The sequence below is a fragment of the Polypterus senegalus genome, chromosome 1, assembly GCF_016835505.1.
Source record: "Polypterus senegalus isolate Bchr_013 chromosome 1, ASM1683550v1, whole genome shotgun sequence".
NCBI lineage: Eukaryota > Metazoa > Chordata > Cladistia > Polypteriformes > Polypteridae > Polypterus > Polypterus senegalus.
This window is the reverse complement of record NC_053154.1, coordinates 311,548,481-311,564,387: the sequence shown is the minus strand read 5'-3', so window position 1 is coordinate 311,564,387 and position 15,907 is coordinate 311,548,481. Positions and strand designations below refer to the sequence as shown.

At 41.2% G+C, this 15,907-nt stretch overlaps 1 protein-coding gene across 1 annotated transcript in view; it reads right to left on the bottom strand.

Annotated features, from left to right (window-relative positions):
- The window catches only part of LOC120515011 (centromere protein Q), a 55,698-nt gene that overhangs the window by 23,758 nt on the left and 16,033 nt on the right, over positions 1-15,907 (bottom strand). Inside the window, exons 4-5 of the mRNA XM_039735702.1 lie at positions 11,596-11,698; positions 1,181-1,249 (exon numbers count right to left, since the gene is read on the bottom strand). Of these exons, the coding sequence (XP_039591636.1) occupies positions 1,181-1,249; positions 11,596-11,698 (172 nt within the window). The remainder of the gene's footprint in view (positions 1-1,180; positions 1,250-11,595; positions 11,699-15,907) is intronic.

Here is a 15,907-nt window from a genome sequence, read left to right as displayed (position 1 = left end):
GTCGCAGTGAGAGAGAGAGAAAACTCGGTATGGTGAGTGGGATGGGTTGTCCCTGAGCCTGGGCAAATGCTAGCTGCTGTGAGCAAATGAATACCACTTGCTGGCAATAGAAACTTCATAACAAGCCAGAGAACTTATTCATTTTAACCTCATGAATTGAAAATTCAGGATTCATAAGTTGTGTGCCTTTCCCTAGAAGACAGCAAAGTTTTCTCCAAGACAAGACATAGAATTGATAAGTTATGTGAATTTTCTATGGAACAGAAAAAGTTAAACTAAGCTTTCATAATTTTATGTTTTGTGTTGTTTGTGTCTTTTTGTCTATAAAGACATATACATTTGCATATATCCATCTTCCATTGTCAGCAATACTATAAAAATAAATTGTATTATTGTATTGTATTATTATTTCAACAGCAATGTCTGGGTTATTTGTAGTACCGTGTTAGCCATTATGAATGTTGTGAGAAGTCAAGTAAAATGACCCCTTTTATTGGGTAACTAAAAAAATTGCAATATTCAAGCTTTCAAGGCAACTTAGGCTCCTTCTTCAGGCAAAGCAAATCTCCGGCCATGTTTCAAATTTCAACAGAGAAAGTGCAAGTGTTAATGAAGACTGGATGATTTATGATACTTGCTCATAAACTGTACAGATCTCTTAATATTTCTGGTATCCAAATGTGAAATAAAGATCCCCATTCACTGCATTCACTTGCCCGGGGTGGTTATTTTACTGATTATTAATCAATCAAAATATCCTACAGTACACATGCATGAAAGTTCTGTGCATGGTGGCTATGGCTTTATGATGTCACATTGACCTTGTAAAGCATCATGGAGTACTTTTTTTTTGGTAGTCTAAGCAGGCTGCAAATCAAAATTTAGGGAAAATATTTGGCAAACAATGCCACCAGCAAATTGAACCTATTCTCTGTGCAAAAATGCTTTCGCAAATTTCACTGATCAGTGTTGGTGAAAAGTTACCACAGCACTCAAAGATTGTGAGTCTCACTACATCTCAGGTGATGTGGCAGAAGACTGCATCCTCAATCCTGGCCAATTAATCTCTCGTACACTCTAATCTGGCTTCAAATGTCACTGCAACAAATAGAGAAGCTGTAGTAAACCCCCCAAAAACAATTAATGCTAAGCATGTTCAATACCCTGTTAGTATTTTTACCTGTCTTTCATGATTCTGAAATGCTCCTGTACTGCCTTTGCATTCTTCTGTTTCCCAGCAATAACTGAGCTAAAAGGGAAGAAAAAGCAATATGTAAAAAAGGTTTTATAATTTAAAATGCTAATCAGATAAAGGAGCTATGTATGTCATAACTGTCTATAAGAAATCTATGTTTTTGCAGACTCTGTTTCATACTAACAACATAGGCAACATTAACCATTAAAGATGAATTTAGATTTCAGCTATGTATATCAAAGTATTATTCAAATGAAATCTGCTTTCTGGCAGAGTGCATGACAGCACATTCATTTGATCCATAGTACTAGTGATGGGTGGAGTGAAGCCTCACAAAGCATTGAAACATTTGAAGCAATTGTGTCGGAAATCGTATCTAAGCTTCGAAGCATTTGACACCCACCTCCTGGCTATTTTTATTAAAGTTACACAAACTCATGATCAACTTCAATGACATGTGTTAAAACTCTATTGCTTTTTATCGCTGCTACAGACTAGCAATGAAGAGAAGGGCTCGTCAGTGGCTTCCAGTGTCAGATAGAGATAGAGATAGAGATATATAAAACCCTCATCTTTTCTTGAGATCGCATTTAATAACCCGACGTGTGGGGTTCCATGGCCCTAGAGTTGCAGTTTAAAAAAAAAAAACAAAAACAAAAAAAACAAACAAATTGAAAAGGTGCCTTGTTATTTATCCTTAAATGCTTTTTGTTCTGACTTAATTAAAATGGAGTAGACGGAAAATAAAGGTTTATCCCTGTACTTTGCCATAAAATAGATAAGCACATTTGAGAAAGAAAAGATGAAATCCTTAAATCACAGAAGTTATTATTCGATCAAGTATTGAGATACTTCATTTCTTAATAGTTTAAAATATTTTTGTGGAGCACAAAAGTAGCGAGCTCGCTATGAAGAAAAGACGCAGTCACGGTTGATCCAAATTAAAGAGTCACTAAAATTAATAACAATATAAAAACTATCAGGAGTGAAATCTTTATAAGCAATTTGAACTAAATAATTTTGAGAAATACTGTGGAAGGATCACAAGAGATCTGTTCATCATCAAAATACAATGACTAATTGCGGAAGGCAGCTCACGTATTTACAATAATCCACGTTCCATTCATTGTCATTTGACATCCATGAATACCGTCATTGAATAAGATGATCGCAAACCCACTGTGGCAGATCAGGTTGAATTTACTCTGCTGCACCAAACATTCAAAGGTGTCAAACTGAAACACAGAGTGGCTGAGAGACATGGCGCAGATCAGTCACCGGCACACTGACATACACAGGACACTCCAAGGTGAGCACTGTATCAAGTGAGCATTTCACGAATCAAGGTCGGCATTAAAGATCCTCTTGAGTGCTGAGGCAACAAAAAGCTGCAGTATAAACACATCTGGACCTGCTGTCGAAAAAGCATTTGCCTTTACCAGTAGCATCCCTGGCCAGACTCCAAGACCAGACTGTTTCTATTGAGTTTGCATGCAGTTTGTGTGAGGATCTTTCAGATTTGGGTACGACTGCCAATCCTAATGTGATGTGGGAGACCTTCCGTGACAAGACCCTGAAGGTTGCTGAGGGTTGTGTTGGTGTTACCCATGTTCCCAGAAGGAGATGTTTCATCTCGCAGGGCACCCTGGATATCATCGAGAGGAGTCGCAGCGCACGGCTCAATGGCAACTCTGATCTGTACCGGGAACTGAGAAGGACCGCTGTGAGGGCGCTGAGGGCAGATAAAGGGGTGTTTGTTAGACGAATTTGTGAGCAAGTGACACACCATCTGTGATCTAGCGACCCACATCCTGCTTACACAGGAATCAAATCTGTTCTTCAGGGAGTCGCAAGTCAGGGAAGCTGATGGAACGGGCCTTACGGATGACACTGCAGTTGTGATCCGCTGGGCTGGCTACTTTGAGCAGTTGTTCAAAGCTGATCCTCTGGCTAGGACGTTGGATATCTCTGGTCCATGACCCTTGAGGCTGATCTTCCAATTAGCTGTGACTCACCCAATCACACTGAGATTGCACAGTTGGTGAACCAGCTGAGGTGGGGAAAGGCTGCAGGGATCTGTGGTATCCGGGATGAACTTCTCCAGGCTGGTGGTAAGGCTGTTCTCTTGGCATTGCAAGAAATCTTTGCTTCCATTTGGGAGACTGGCATCATCCTGACTGACTGGAAAATAGGACTTTGTCATCCCTATCTGGAAAGGGAAGGGTGATCGCCTGGATTGCCGCAACTACAGGGGGATAACACTGCTCTCAGTGCTGGGTAAGGTCCTTGCTAGGGTCGTCCTCAATAGGATCCGTGATCACTTGCTCACCTACCAGTGACCGGAACAGTCTGGTTTTACACCGAAGAAGTCTACCATTGACCGTATCCTGACACTGAAGGTTCTTATGAAGCGCAAACGCGAATATCGGCTGAGTTTCTTTGCAGCCTTTGTCGATTTTCGTAAAGTGTTCGACTCAGTTGATTGAGCTGCCCTGTGGGACATCCTGAGGGTTTGTAGGTTCCCCTCAAGGTTGCTGGATACCAGGGCCAGCCTGTAAACTGGTACCGTGAGTGCTGTGCAGAGTGTAGGCAGGACCTCTGCGTTTTTCCCAGTTGATTCTGGGGTTCATCAGGGGTGTGTTCTGCTTCTACTCTGTTCAATGCTTGTATGGACTGGGTGTTGGGCAAGGTTGTGGGGTCCAGTGGCTGTGGGGCATCTGTTGGTGAAGAAAGATTCACAGATCTTGACTTGATGCTGAGATCTTTGTGGAGTCAATAGAGGCTCTGATCAGTACGCTCAAGAGACTGAGTGAGGAGTCTGAGTGTCTGGGCTTGCGAGGGTCCTGATAAAAACCAACAGCCAGGCCTTTAATGACCTCTTGGGCATAGCCATCAGCAGTGTGTCTGTTTGCAGAGAGAGCATTGACCTTGTTGAGAGGTTTACTTACCTTGGCAGTGACATTCCAGTGAAGTCAGCAAACGGATTTGGGAGTGCATTGGGGGGTCATGAGGTCACTGGAAAGGGGTGTGAGGCGCTCCCGATATCTCAGCAAAAGGTTTAAGGTCCAAGTCTTTAGAGTCCTGGTGCTTCCTGTCTTGCTATATGGTTGCGAGGCATCAACGCTATCCAGTGACCTGAGACGAAGACTGGACTCCTTTGGAACTGTATCTCTCCAGAAAATCCTTGGGTACCGTTGGTTTGACTTTGTGTTGCTCATGGAGTCCAAAATGAGGCACATTACCTGCATTTTGAGGGAGCATCAGTTACGACACTAAAGTCACGTGGCATGATTCCCCGAGGGTGATCCGGTTCGTAAGATCCTCATTGTTGGGGACCCGAGTGGCTGGACCAGACCAAAGGGTCACCCACATAACACCTGGCTGCGGCAGATAGAGGGTAATTTCCAGAGGGCGGGACTGGACCGCATGTTTGCCTGCGGGGTTGCAAACCTGGATCCGGAGTTGTTTGCCGTGTGGTGGGTGCGGCAACACACTGTACCAGCGCATGCTCCCCAACTTGGCTTGACTTGAGTAGGATCCCTTCCTTATGATTACATTGTTTAAAGTCCGGATAGTCGATCAGGAAAAAGTTGTCTTAGTCACAGCAGAGTACACTAATAAAACATTTCCTAAAACACATAGGATAGTTGTCCAGTCTGTATCATTCCTTCATTCCTAAGCAATCTTCCAGTTACAGAGGCACAATCCCAGTCTCTAACATTTACCGTGTAGCGCCCCCCCCCACCCCAACACTCAAAGTAAGAACACATTCCACCCGATTAATTTAATATTTAAAAATTTTCACCGCTAAACCCACAATCAACAACCATAACAACAGTTGAAATTGTCATTAAAAGGATTTCTTTTGTTATAAATATGAAACAAGATGACCATTGATAGATCTATGATATATTCTATACTAATAAAAGGCAAAGCCCTCCTTCACTCACTCATCACTAATTCTCCAACTTCCTGTGTAGGGTAGAAGGCTGAAATTTGGCAGGCTTATTCCTTATAGCTTACTTACAAAAGTTAAGCAGGTTTCATTTCGAAATTCTGCGCGTAATGGTCATAACGGTCAACAACGTTCTCCATGCTGAACTTTCTTATTCATGGCCCCATCTTCACGAAATTTGGTAGGTGGCTTCCCTGTGCTAACCGAAACCAATGTATGTACTTATTTCAGTGGTATGACGCCACTGTCAGCCGCCATCTGGAACTTTCCAACGTCACTAATTCTCCAACATCCCGTGTAGGTAGAAGGCTGAAATTTGGTACTTATTTCGGTGGTATGATGCCACTGTCAGCCGCCATATTGAACTTTTCAACGGTCTTTGTTACTTATGGGCCCATCTTCAAGAAATTTGGTATGTGGTTTCCCAACACTAACTGAATCCTACTTACGTACAAAAACTATTTGCCCCCTTCCTGATTTCTTATTCTTTTGCATGTTTTTCACACAAAATGTTTCTGATAATCAAACACATTTAACCATTAGTCGAATATAACACAAGTAAACACAAAATGCAGTTTTTAAATGATGGTTTTATTATTTAGGGAGAAAAAAATCCAAACCTACATGGCCCTGTGTGAAAAAGTAATTGCCCCCTGAACCTAATAACTGGTTGGGCCACCCTTAGCAGCAATAACTGCAATCAAGCGTTTGCGATAACTTGCAATGAGTCTTTACAGCTCTGGAGGAATTTTGGCCCACTCATCTTTGCAGAATTGTTGTAATTCAGCTTTATTTGAGGGTTTTCTAGCATGAACCGCCTTTTTAAGGTCATGCCATAGCATCTCAATTGGATTCAGGTCAGGACTTTGACTAGGCCACTCCAAAGTCTTCATTTTGGTTTTCTTCAGCCATTCAGAGGTGGATTTGCTCGTGTGTTTTGGGTCATTGTCCTGTTGCAGCACCCAAGATCGCTTCAGCTTGAGTTGACGAACAGATGGCCGGACATTCTCCTTCAGGAATTTTTGGTAGACAGTAGAATTCATGGTTCCATTTATCACAGCAAGCCTTCCAGGTCCTGAAGCAGCAAAATAACCCCCGACCATCACACTACCACCACCATATTTTACTGTTGGTATGATGTTTTTTTTTCTGAAATGCTGTGTTCCTTTTACGCCAGATGTAACGGAACATTTGCCTTCCAAAAAGTTCAACTTTTGTTTCATCAGTCCACAAGGTATTTTCCCAAAAGTCTTGGCAATCATTGAGATGTTTCTTAGCAAAATTGAGACAAGCCCTAATGTTCTTTTGCTTAACAGTGGTTTGCGTCTTGGAAATCTGCCATGCAGGCCATTTTGCCCAGTCTCTTTCTTATGGTGGAGTCGTGAACACTGACCTTAATTGAGGCAAGTGAGGCCTGCAGTTCTTTAGACGTTGTCCTGGGGTCTTTGTGACCTCTCGGATGAGTCGTCTCTGCTCTTGGGGTCATTTTGGTCGGCCGGCCACTCCTGGGAAGGTTCACCACTGTTCCATGTTTTTGCCATTTGTGGATAATGGCTCTCACTGTGGTTCGCTGGAGTCCCAAAGCTTTAGAAATGGCTTTATAATCTTTACCAGACTGATAGATCTCAATGACTTCTGTTCTCATTTGTTCCTGAATTTCTTTGGATCTTGGCATGATGTCTAGCTTTTGAGGTGCCTTTGGTCTACTTCTCTGTGTCAGGCAGCTCCTATTTAAGTGATTTCTTGATTGAAACAGGTGTGGCAGTAATCAGGCCTGGGGGTGGCTATGGAAATTGAACTCAGGTGTGATACACCACAGTTAGGTGATTTTTTAACAAGGGGCAATTACTTTTTCACACAGGGCCATGTAGGTTTGGATTTTTTCTCCCTAAATAATAAAACCATCATTTAAAAACTGCATTTTGTGTTTACTTGTGTTATATTTGACTAATGGTTAAATGTGTTTGATGATCAGAAACATTTTGTGTGACAAACATGCAAAAGAATAAGAAATCAGGAAGGGGGCAAATAGTTTTTCACACCACTGTATATTAAACATATGCTTATTACAAGAGGGAACTCCCCTGAAGAGACATCAAGACACGTGCAAATACAGAAAAAACGGTGCTGAAAGTACACATAGGGCAAGAAATAGAATAATTTAAAAATATTTGGTATTACTTGTCTTGGATAAGGAACTATGCAACATTTAGTCGCTTTTTTCCTAAGTAATAAGCAATGAAACTACTTTAAGTCAATTTTAAAAGCAACGTTTCCCAACACTGGTTCCTTGTGAACAATTGTTTTTTTTAGTATCTGGATATCATTCCTAGAACAACCAAGTCATGTCAAGTTGGGGAGCATGCACTGGTACAGTGTGTTGCCGCACCCAGTACACGATGAAACAACTCAGGATCCCAGTTGGCAACCCCCCAGACTGACACATGGTCCAGTCCCACCCTCTGGAAATGACCCTCTATCTGTCACAGCCAGGTGTTACGTAGGTGACCCCTTGGCCTAGTCCAGCCACTTGGGACCTCAACAATGAGAATCTTACGAGCCGGATCACCCGCGGGAAAAACGTGCCACATGGCCGTAACTGATGCTCCCTCACAATGCAGTTAATGTGCCTCATTCGGGACTCCATGAGCAATGTTTCATTTAACACAAAGTCAAACCAACGGTACCCAAGGATTTCCCAGAGAGACACAGTACCAAAGGAGTCCAGTCTTCGTCGCAGGTCACTAGATAGCGTCCATGTCTCACAACCATATAGCAAGACAGGAAGCACCAGGACTCTAAAGACTTCAATCTTCGTCTTTTTGCATAGATATCAGGAGCGACACACACCCCTTTCCAGCGACCTCATGACCCCCCATGCTCTCCCACTCCGTCTACTGACTTCATAGGAAGAGTCACCAGAGACATGAATGTTACTGCCAAGGTAAGTAAACCTCTTGACACTCTCTTCGCAAACAGACACACTGCTGATGGCTGTGCCCAAGAGGTCATTAAAGGCCTGGATCTCTCAGTCTCTCGAGCAGCCTGATCACAGCCTCCATTGACTCCACGAAGATCACAGATTCGTCAGCAAACTCAAGATCCGTGAACCTTTCTTCACCAACAGATGCCCCACAGCCACAGGACCCCACGACCTTGCCCAACACCCAGTCCATACAGGCATTGACCACCTTGTATGACTCAACAAATAGAAAATCAATATCATCTTATTTTTCCTCTTCATATCATTTTAAAAGGCAGAATGATTGACAGAACCAACCAAATTGTTAGACTAATTTGCACTGTGATATGGCTTAAAATAAAAAACTTACTTTGCACTGTTGACTTAGTTGTTTTGGTTTCACAAAACTGTTCAATAAACTGAAATATTAATATACCTAGGCAACCGATTATTAAAACTTTTTTGTATTAGCAATTAATGACAGAGTTATTCCTGCTTTATAGAAACATATTAATGTGCATGAAAGAAATACAATAAATAGTAATATGGCGTTAATTTCAATTAAAAGAAGTGGTGAGGCGGCCTTCTGCTGTTATGCACCTAAAATCTGGAATAGCCTGCCAATAGGAATTCATCAGGCTGATACAGTAGAGCACTTTAATAAACTGCTGAAAACACATTACTTTAACATGGCCTTCTCATAATTTCACTTTAACTTAATCCTGATACTCTATGTTCAATTCTTCATAATAACTATTCACAGTGGCTCCAAAATCCATACTGACCCCTACTCTCTCTTCTGTTTCTTTTTCCGGTTTCTTTGTGGTGGGCCTGCTTCCACCACCTACTCAAAGCATCATGATGCACCAACATTGATGGACTGAAAGCCAGAAGTCTACGTGAACATCATCATCAGGTCCTTCCATGAAAACCCTAAATACAAAGAGGACTGTTTGACTTGTAGAGTCAGGCAGGTAGATTGCCCAGAGGGGACTGGGCGGTCTCTTGGTCTGGAACCCCTACAGATTTTATTTTTTTCTCCAGCCTTTGGAGTTGTTTTTTTTTTGTTTTTTCTATCCACCCTGGCCATCGGACCTTACTTATTCTATGTTAATTAATGTTGACTTATGTTTATTTTTTATTGTGTCTTCTATTTTTCTATTCATTTTGTAAAGCACTTTGAGCTACATTTTTTTGTATGAATATGTGCTATATAAATAAATGTTGATTGATTGATTGAATTAAAAAACTATTAGTGCAATTAATCATTTTTAGATAGAGAGATAGAGAGCTATACACACACACACAGTGCATCCTGAAAGTATTCACAGCGCATCACTTTTTCCACATTGTTATGTTACAGCCTTATTCCAAAATGGATTCAATTCATTTTTTTCCCTCAGAATTCTACACACAACACCCCATGATGTCAACGTGAAAAAAGTTTACTTGAGGTTTTTGCAAATTTATTAAAAATAAAAAAAAAATGAGAAATCACACATACATAAGTATTCACAGCCTTTGCTCAATACTTTGTCGATGCACCTTTGGCAGCAATTACAGCCTCAAGTCTTTTTGAATATGATGCCACAAGCTTGGCACACCTATCCTTGGCCAGTTTCACCCATTCCTCTTTGCAGCACCTCTCAAGATCCATCAGGTTGGATGGGAAGCGTCGGTGCACAGCCATTTTAAGATCTCTCCAGAGATGCTCAATCAGATTCAAGTCTGGGCCACTCAAAGACATTCACAGAGTTGTCCTGAAGCCACTCCTTTGATATCTTGGCTGTGTGCTTAGGGTCGTTGTCCTGCTGAAAGAGGAACCGTCTCCCCAGTCTGAGGTCAAGAGCGCTCTGGAGCAGGTTTTCATCCATGATGTCTCTGTACATTGCTGCAGTCATCTTTCCCTTTATCCTGACTAGTCTCCCAGTTCCTGCCCCCCACAGGATAATGCTGCTACCACCATGCTTCACTGTACGGATGGTATTGGCCTGGTGATGAGCGGTGCCTGGTTTCCTCCAAACATGACGCCTGGCATTCACACCAAAGAGTTCAATCTTTGTCTCATCAGACCAGAGAATTTTGTTTCTCATGATCTGAGAGTCCTTTAAAGTGCCTTTTGGCAAACTCCAGGCGGGCTGCCATGTGCTTTTTACTAAGGAGTGGCTCCGTCTGGCCACTCTACCATACAGGCCTGATTGGTGGATTGATGCAGAGATGGTTGTCCTTCTGGAAGGTTCTGCTCTCTCCACAGAGGACCTCTGGAGCTCTTACAGACTGACCATCGGGTTTTTGGTCACCTCCCTGACTAAGGCCCTTCACCCCTGATTGCTCAGTTTAGATGGCCGGCCAGCTCTAGGAAGAGTCCTGGTGGAGGCCACTGTGCTCATTGGGATGTTCAAAGCAGCAGAATTTTTTCTGTAACTTTCCCCAGATTTGTGCCTCGAGAAAATCCTGTCAATTCCTTTGACTTCATGCTTGGTTTGTGCTCTGACATGAACTGTCAACTGTGGGACCTTCTATAGACAGGCGTTTGCCTTTCCAAATCATGTCACATCAACTGAATTGACCACAGGTGGACTCCAATGAAGCTGCAGAAACATCTCAAGGATGATCAGGGGAAACAGGATGCACCTGAGCTCCATTTGGAGCTTCATGGCAAAGGCTGTTAATACTTATGTACATGTGCTTTCTCAATTTTTTTTTATTTTTAATAAATTTGCAAAAACCTCAAGTAAACTTTTTTCGTGTTGGCATTATGGGGTGTTGTGTGTAGAATTCTGAGGAACAAAATGAATTTAATCCATTTTGGAATTAAGGCCGTGACATAACAAAATGTGAAAAAAGTGATGCACTGTGAATACTTTCCAGAAGCACTGTATATATAGATTATATTCATTGTCAATTGAGTTTGACCTGACAAAAGACTTAAAAAGCAAAATATATTTTGAGAATGCACCAAATTAACACCATTTTGGAGAAAAATTCTTTGAATGTTTATCAGACAGACTTGGTGTCACAATCACTCCTAATTCATTACCATCTGTGTTTGGTGGGCACCCAAACGGGTTTAAAGCGAAGTTGGACAAATCGATTGCAATTGTCCGCACTACATGACGAGCAAATAGACTTATCTTGCTTAACTGGAAGAATCCCAACCCATTTTTTATAAGTCAGTGTTATTTAGATGTGATTTCCTTCAAATAAATAAATCAAAATACCTTTTGTATGTATACATTTTTCAAAAAATTGATTAGCAATTCAAATAAATTAAATTCTAAATGATGTTTCTAAGAGCCTGGGAATGAGAAGAATGCCACATAAGATACCAGTGCATTATTTTTCAGGTCAGTTTCTTAGGTCAAAGAATGATCCATTTAGATGACACACAGCCACCTTAAAAATCTGCAAATCAATCAAAACAACATTTCCAAAAGCTACTTTAACCACTTATGCCAAATACAGAATCTAAAGTGTACGTACAGTACAACATAGTCAAAAGAGGAGCTTAGGTAGTCCTTCGTTGTTTGAGACACATGTTTCAATTGTTTCTCTTTCTTCCTGATGCGAGGAGCTGTTGTAGATGCTAAAAGAAATAAAAAATTAAAAAAATGGTAAAAAAACTAGATACTACAATGGACGGTAACTAATATTTATCCAAAACGAACATAGTTATAATGAGAATCTTAAAACAGGCACTGCCAAATAAAATACAGAAAGAGTCTGAATTTACGGTTTAAGGATTTTATTTCTGGCATTTGGTTAAGAAGAACAAAACTAGCAACAAATGGGAGGATAACTAATCTAAATTAAAAGCAATTAATATGAGCAGTTATATAGTTAGTTGGTTTCATTAAGATTTAGTGTTCATTACTCAAACATCTCCTTGACGTGATGGTGGGGCTTGTGTACCTTAGTGATGCGCACAGCTAGGTTATCTGTCAGCTAAATGATCCTGTTAAAGATACTAATAAAAAAAATGGATTCTGCCCAGCATAGGGCAACTTAGAACCACTTCTGGAACTAGGTCTGGAAAGAGTGTTTGCCACCAAGCGCCTGGTGGTGGGGCAACCCACATAACCTGGCCAGACCTGGTCTATAATGGTGACGTAGAGCCATCTTGTGGGCTCATCACCTGCTAGATGAAAGGTGAGGGTAGGGTGCAATGCCAGTTTACTGGCAAGTACAGACAGGAAAGACCTAGATGGAACAGACCGCTGACAATAAGAGACCATCATTAGGATTTAAGAATCTATAACTGGGGACAGGGAAGTCTGGACTTACCTGCATGGCATGCTTCCACTGTGACCTTCCCCAGGAAAAGCAGATGGGATGATCTAGACTAGAACAGGCCATTCAGCCCAACAAAACCCTGCCAGTCCTATATACTTATATATACTACCACAAGATTTGGTCTCTTATTCCATGGGTCTATGGTTCTCTGTATGAAGAAAAACGTCCTTATGTTTGTGCAAAATTTACCCTTAAATCTCCAACCATGACCCTGTGTTCTTGATGAACTCATTGTCACTGTCTCAATCCACTGTACTAATTCCCTTTATAATTTTAAACACTTCAGTCAGGTCTCCTCTTATTCTTCTTTTGCTCAAACTGTAAAGGCTCAGCTCCTTCTTTCATTCCTCTTTATTCATCCACTATAGCCCTGGAATCAGCCTAGTCACTCTTCTCTGGACTTTTTCTAGTGCTGCTATGTCTTTTTTGTAACCTGGATACCAAAACTGCACACAAGACTCCAGATGAGGCCTCACCAGTGTGTTATACAGTAAATCTTTAGCAGGACCTCCTGTGACTTATACTATACACATTAAGGCATCCCATTACCTCAATAGCTTTTGAATACTGTCTGGCAGTTGATAATGATGAATCCACTACAACTCGTAAATCTACAGGATTGTAAATCCTTACAAGGTGAACTTTCAATTTTTAGATCTTCTATTGTGTTTTCAAATGAGTTGAGATGTAGCCAGACATTCAAACAGGCAGCTTTTGCAGTGGAGAAGGCCATTCATGTGGCTGCAGTTTCAAGATTTTTTAGTAATACGGGTCAAATCCAGTTATAGCAAATACCAAAGTAACAAAATTTTCAAAAAACGAATACTTTTCGCTGGCTAAACAAACACCTGTACAACATCACGTTAAACAAATTTCTTTTTAACAAAATGTAAATTTCAGGAAACTAACATTTTTTTCGACCAAAAATGACCACCAAAGATAACAATGCAATGAAAAGAAATACTTAATGCTGTGCGTACACTTTCCATGGGGAATCTTTGGAACACTGCAACAGGTTGTCCAAAGGAAAGATAAGGTCTGCTGCAAAATTTCTGGTTTCAGACAGCCTCGGCGAGAATGCATGCATGTAGCTGAATTTTGAGTCAGTGCTCCACCTACAGTAGTGTCCATGTGGGTATTTGTGTCATGTGCGGATACTGTACTGTTCAAGCTTCATCATAGTTCTCAAAGTTTTCTTTAAGATGAACAAAAAAAAAACAAAAAAAAAAAGTGAGAGACGGCATTGGTTAACAATTTTGGGAAAAGTTGATTCCAGAATGAAGATAAACAACATGGTAAAAGCATTCGGAATTGCCTTCATCTTCATTGAACATCTCGTTTTCGGTCTGTTTCATACCTTTATTTATTTTTTAAAATAGAAATGCATCAAACATCTTTGAAATAAAATATTTTTTGTAGCTTAAGAAGCTATTTTTTAAATTGTATTTATTTTTTCACCTATTGTCAAGTTTGGGTCACAGAGTTACACGCAAGACACAAAAGACGAATCCACGTTTCTAAGAAAATACAGATACAGTAATCCCTCCTCGATCGCGGGGGTTGCGTTCCAGAATCCCCCGCGATAGATGAAAATCCGTGAAGTAGAAACCATATTTTAAGCCCTTAGAAACTCTCCCACACCGTTAACATTATTAGAGCCCTCTAGACATGAAATAACACCCTTTACTCAAAAGTTTAAACTGTGCTGCATGACAAGACAGTGATGACAGTTCTTTCTCACAATTAAAAGAATGCAAATAGATCTTCTTCTCTTCAGGAGCAGAGAATTTCAGAGAGAGAGAGAGAGAGAGAGAGCGCTCGCAAAGAAAAGCAAACAATCACAAAATCAATACGTGTGCTTTTAAGTTTGCCGCGGCATTTTTTAGAGGAGCGTCAGTATCTTCTAAGCAAACAGCCCCTCTGCTCACATCTCCTCCGTCAGGCGCAGAGAACGTCAGAGAGAGAGAGAGAGCGGGTGAGATTAAAGCAAACGATCAAAAAATCAATAAGTGTGCTTTTGGAAGTGTCCTGCGGTGGGTTGGCACCCTGCCCAGGATTGGTTCCTGCCTTGTGCCCTGTGTTGGCTGGGATTGGCTCCAGCAGACCCCCGTGACCCTGTATTCGGATTCAGCGGGTTAGAAATTGGATGGATGGATGTGCTTTTGGAAGTACCGCGATAAAGCGACATTTCTTAGAGGTGCGTCCGTATCTACTAGGCAAACAGCTTCTGTGCAAACAGCACCTCTGCTCACAGCCCCTCCGTCAGGCGCAGAGAATGTCAGAGAGGGTGAGAGAGAGGCAGAGACAAGCAAACTATCAAGCATATCTTAAATCATTGAGGAGTTTTAGTTAATATGTAATACATGCTCTGATTGGGTAGCTTCTAAGCCATCTGCCAATAGCGTCCCTTGTATGAAATCAACTGGGCAAACAAACTGAGGAAGCATGTAACCTAAATTAAAAGACCCATTGTCCGCAGAAAGCGTGAACCAGCGAAAAATCTGTGATGTATATTTAGATGTGCTTACATTTAAAATCCGCGATAGAGTGAAGCCGCGAAAGTCGAAGCGCGACATAGCGAGGGATTACTGTACTTTATTATTGTACAGTGAAGGCAGGTGCCGTCTCAAGACTTTCATTAAAGTAAATGGAATAACCCAAATTTCTGGTTTTCCTTTTATTACAAAGCTTTAAAAATCCATGCTTTAAAGCTTCAACATGCTGTGTCCAACAGTTAGCCTCCGTTTTAAGTGTTCCATAGTTTGAACACATAAGGCCTAAAACGATGAAGTGTGATTAACAATAGTCAAGGCCACCTGGACAAAAATATTTCTGGATTTGTAAATAGGAAAATAAAAAAAAAGTACACAGATTGTGCATTGTAAAGCACTTTGAGCTACTGTTTGTATGAAAATGTGCTATATAAATAAATGTTGTTGTTGCAGAACCTAACTTGAGAGGATGACGGTCGAGTATGCCACAAGGAAGCTGCTATTACAGGTTAGCTTGGAGGTGCCAACAACATTTTATTATGAACAGTTGCCAGAGAACCACTAGGACTTTTTCTTTTTGCTGCTGCTGTCTGTTCTTGCTGTGTGGCTGTTGCCACTAAAATAAAGTATAAAAAAAAAGCACATGCATGTGTAACATTCCTGCGGTGGGTTGGCACCCTGCCCAGGATTGGTTCCTGCCTTGTGCCCTGTGTTGGCTGGGATTGGCTCCAGCAGACCCCCGTGACCCTGTATTCGGATTCAGCGGGTTAGAAACTGGATGGATGGATGGATGGATGGATGTGTAACATTCAGAATCTTTAACCCAAGTCCAAATATTTATTTTTAATTAGAATATTCTTAAAGTTACTTTTTGGATAATTAAGCCCAGCCACAGGGGGTTACACAAGGCAGTGTGCTTCTTTGTGCAGGTCCCAAGTCCAGATAAATGGGAAGGGTTATGTCAGGAAGAGCACCCAGTGTAAAATCTTGCCAGACAAATATGCAGACAA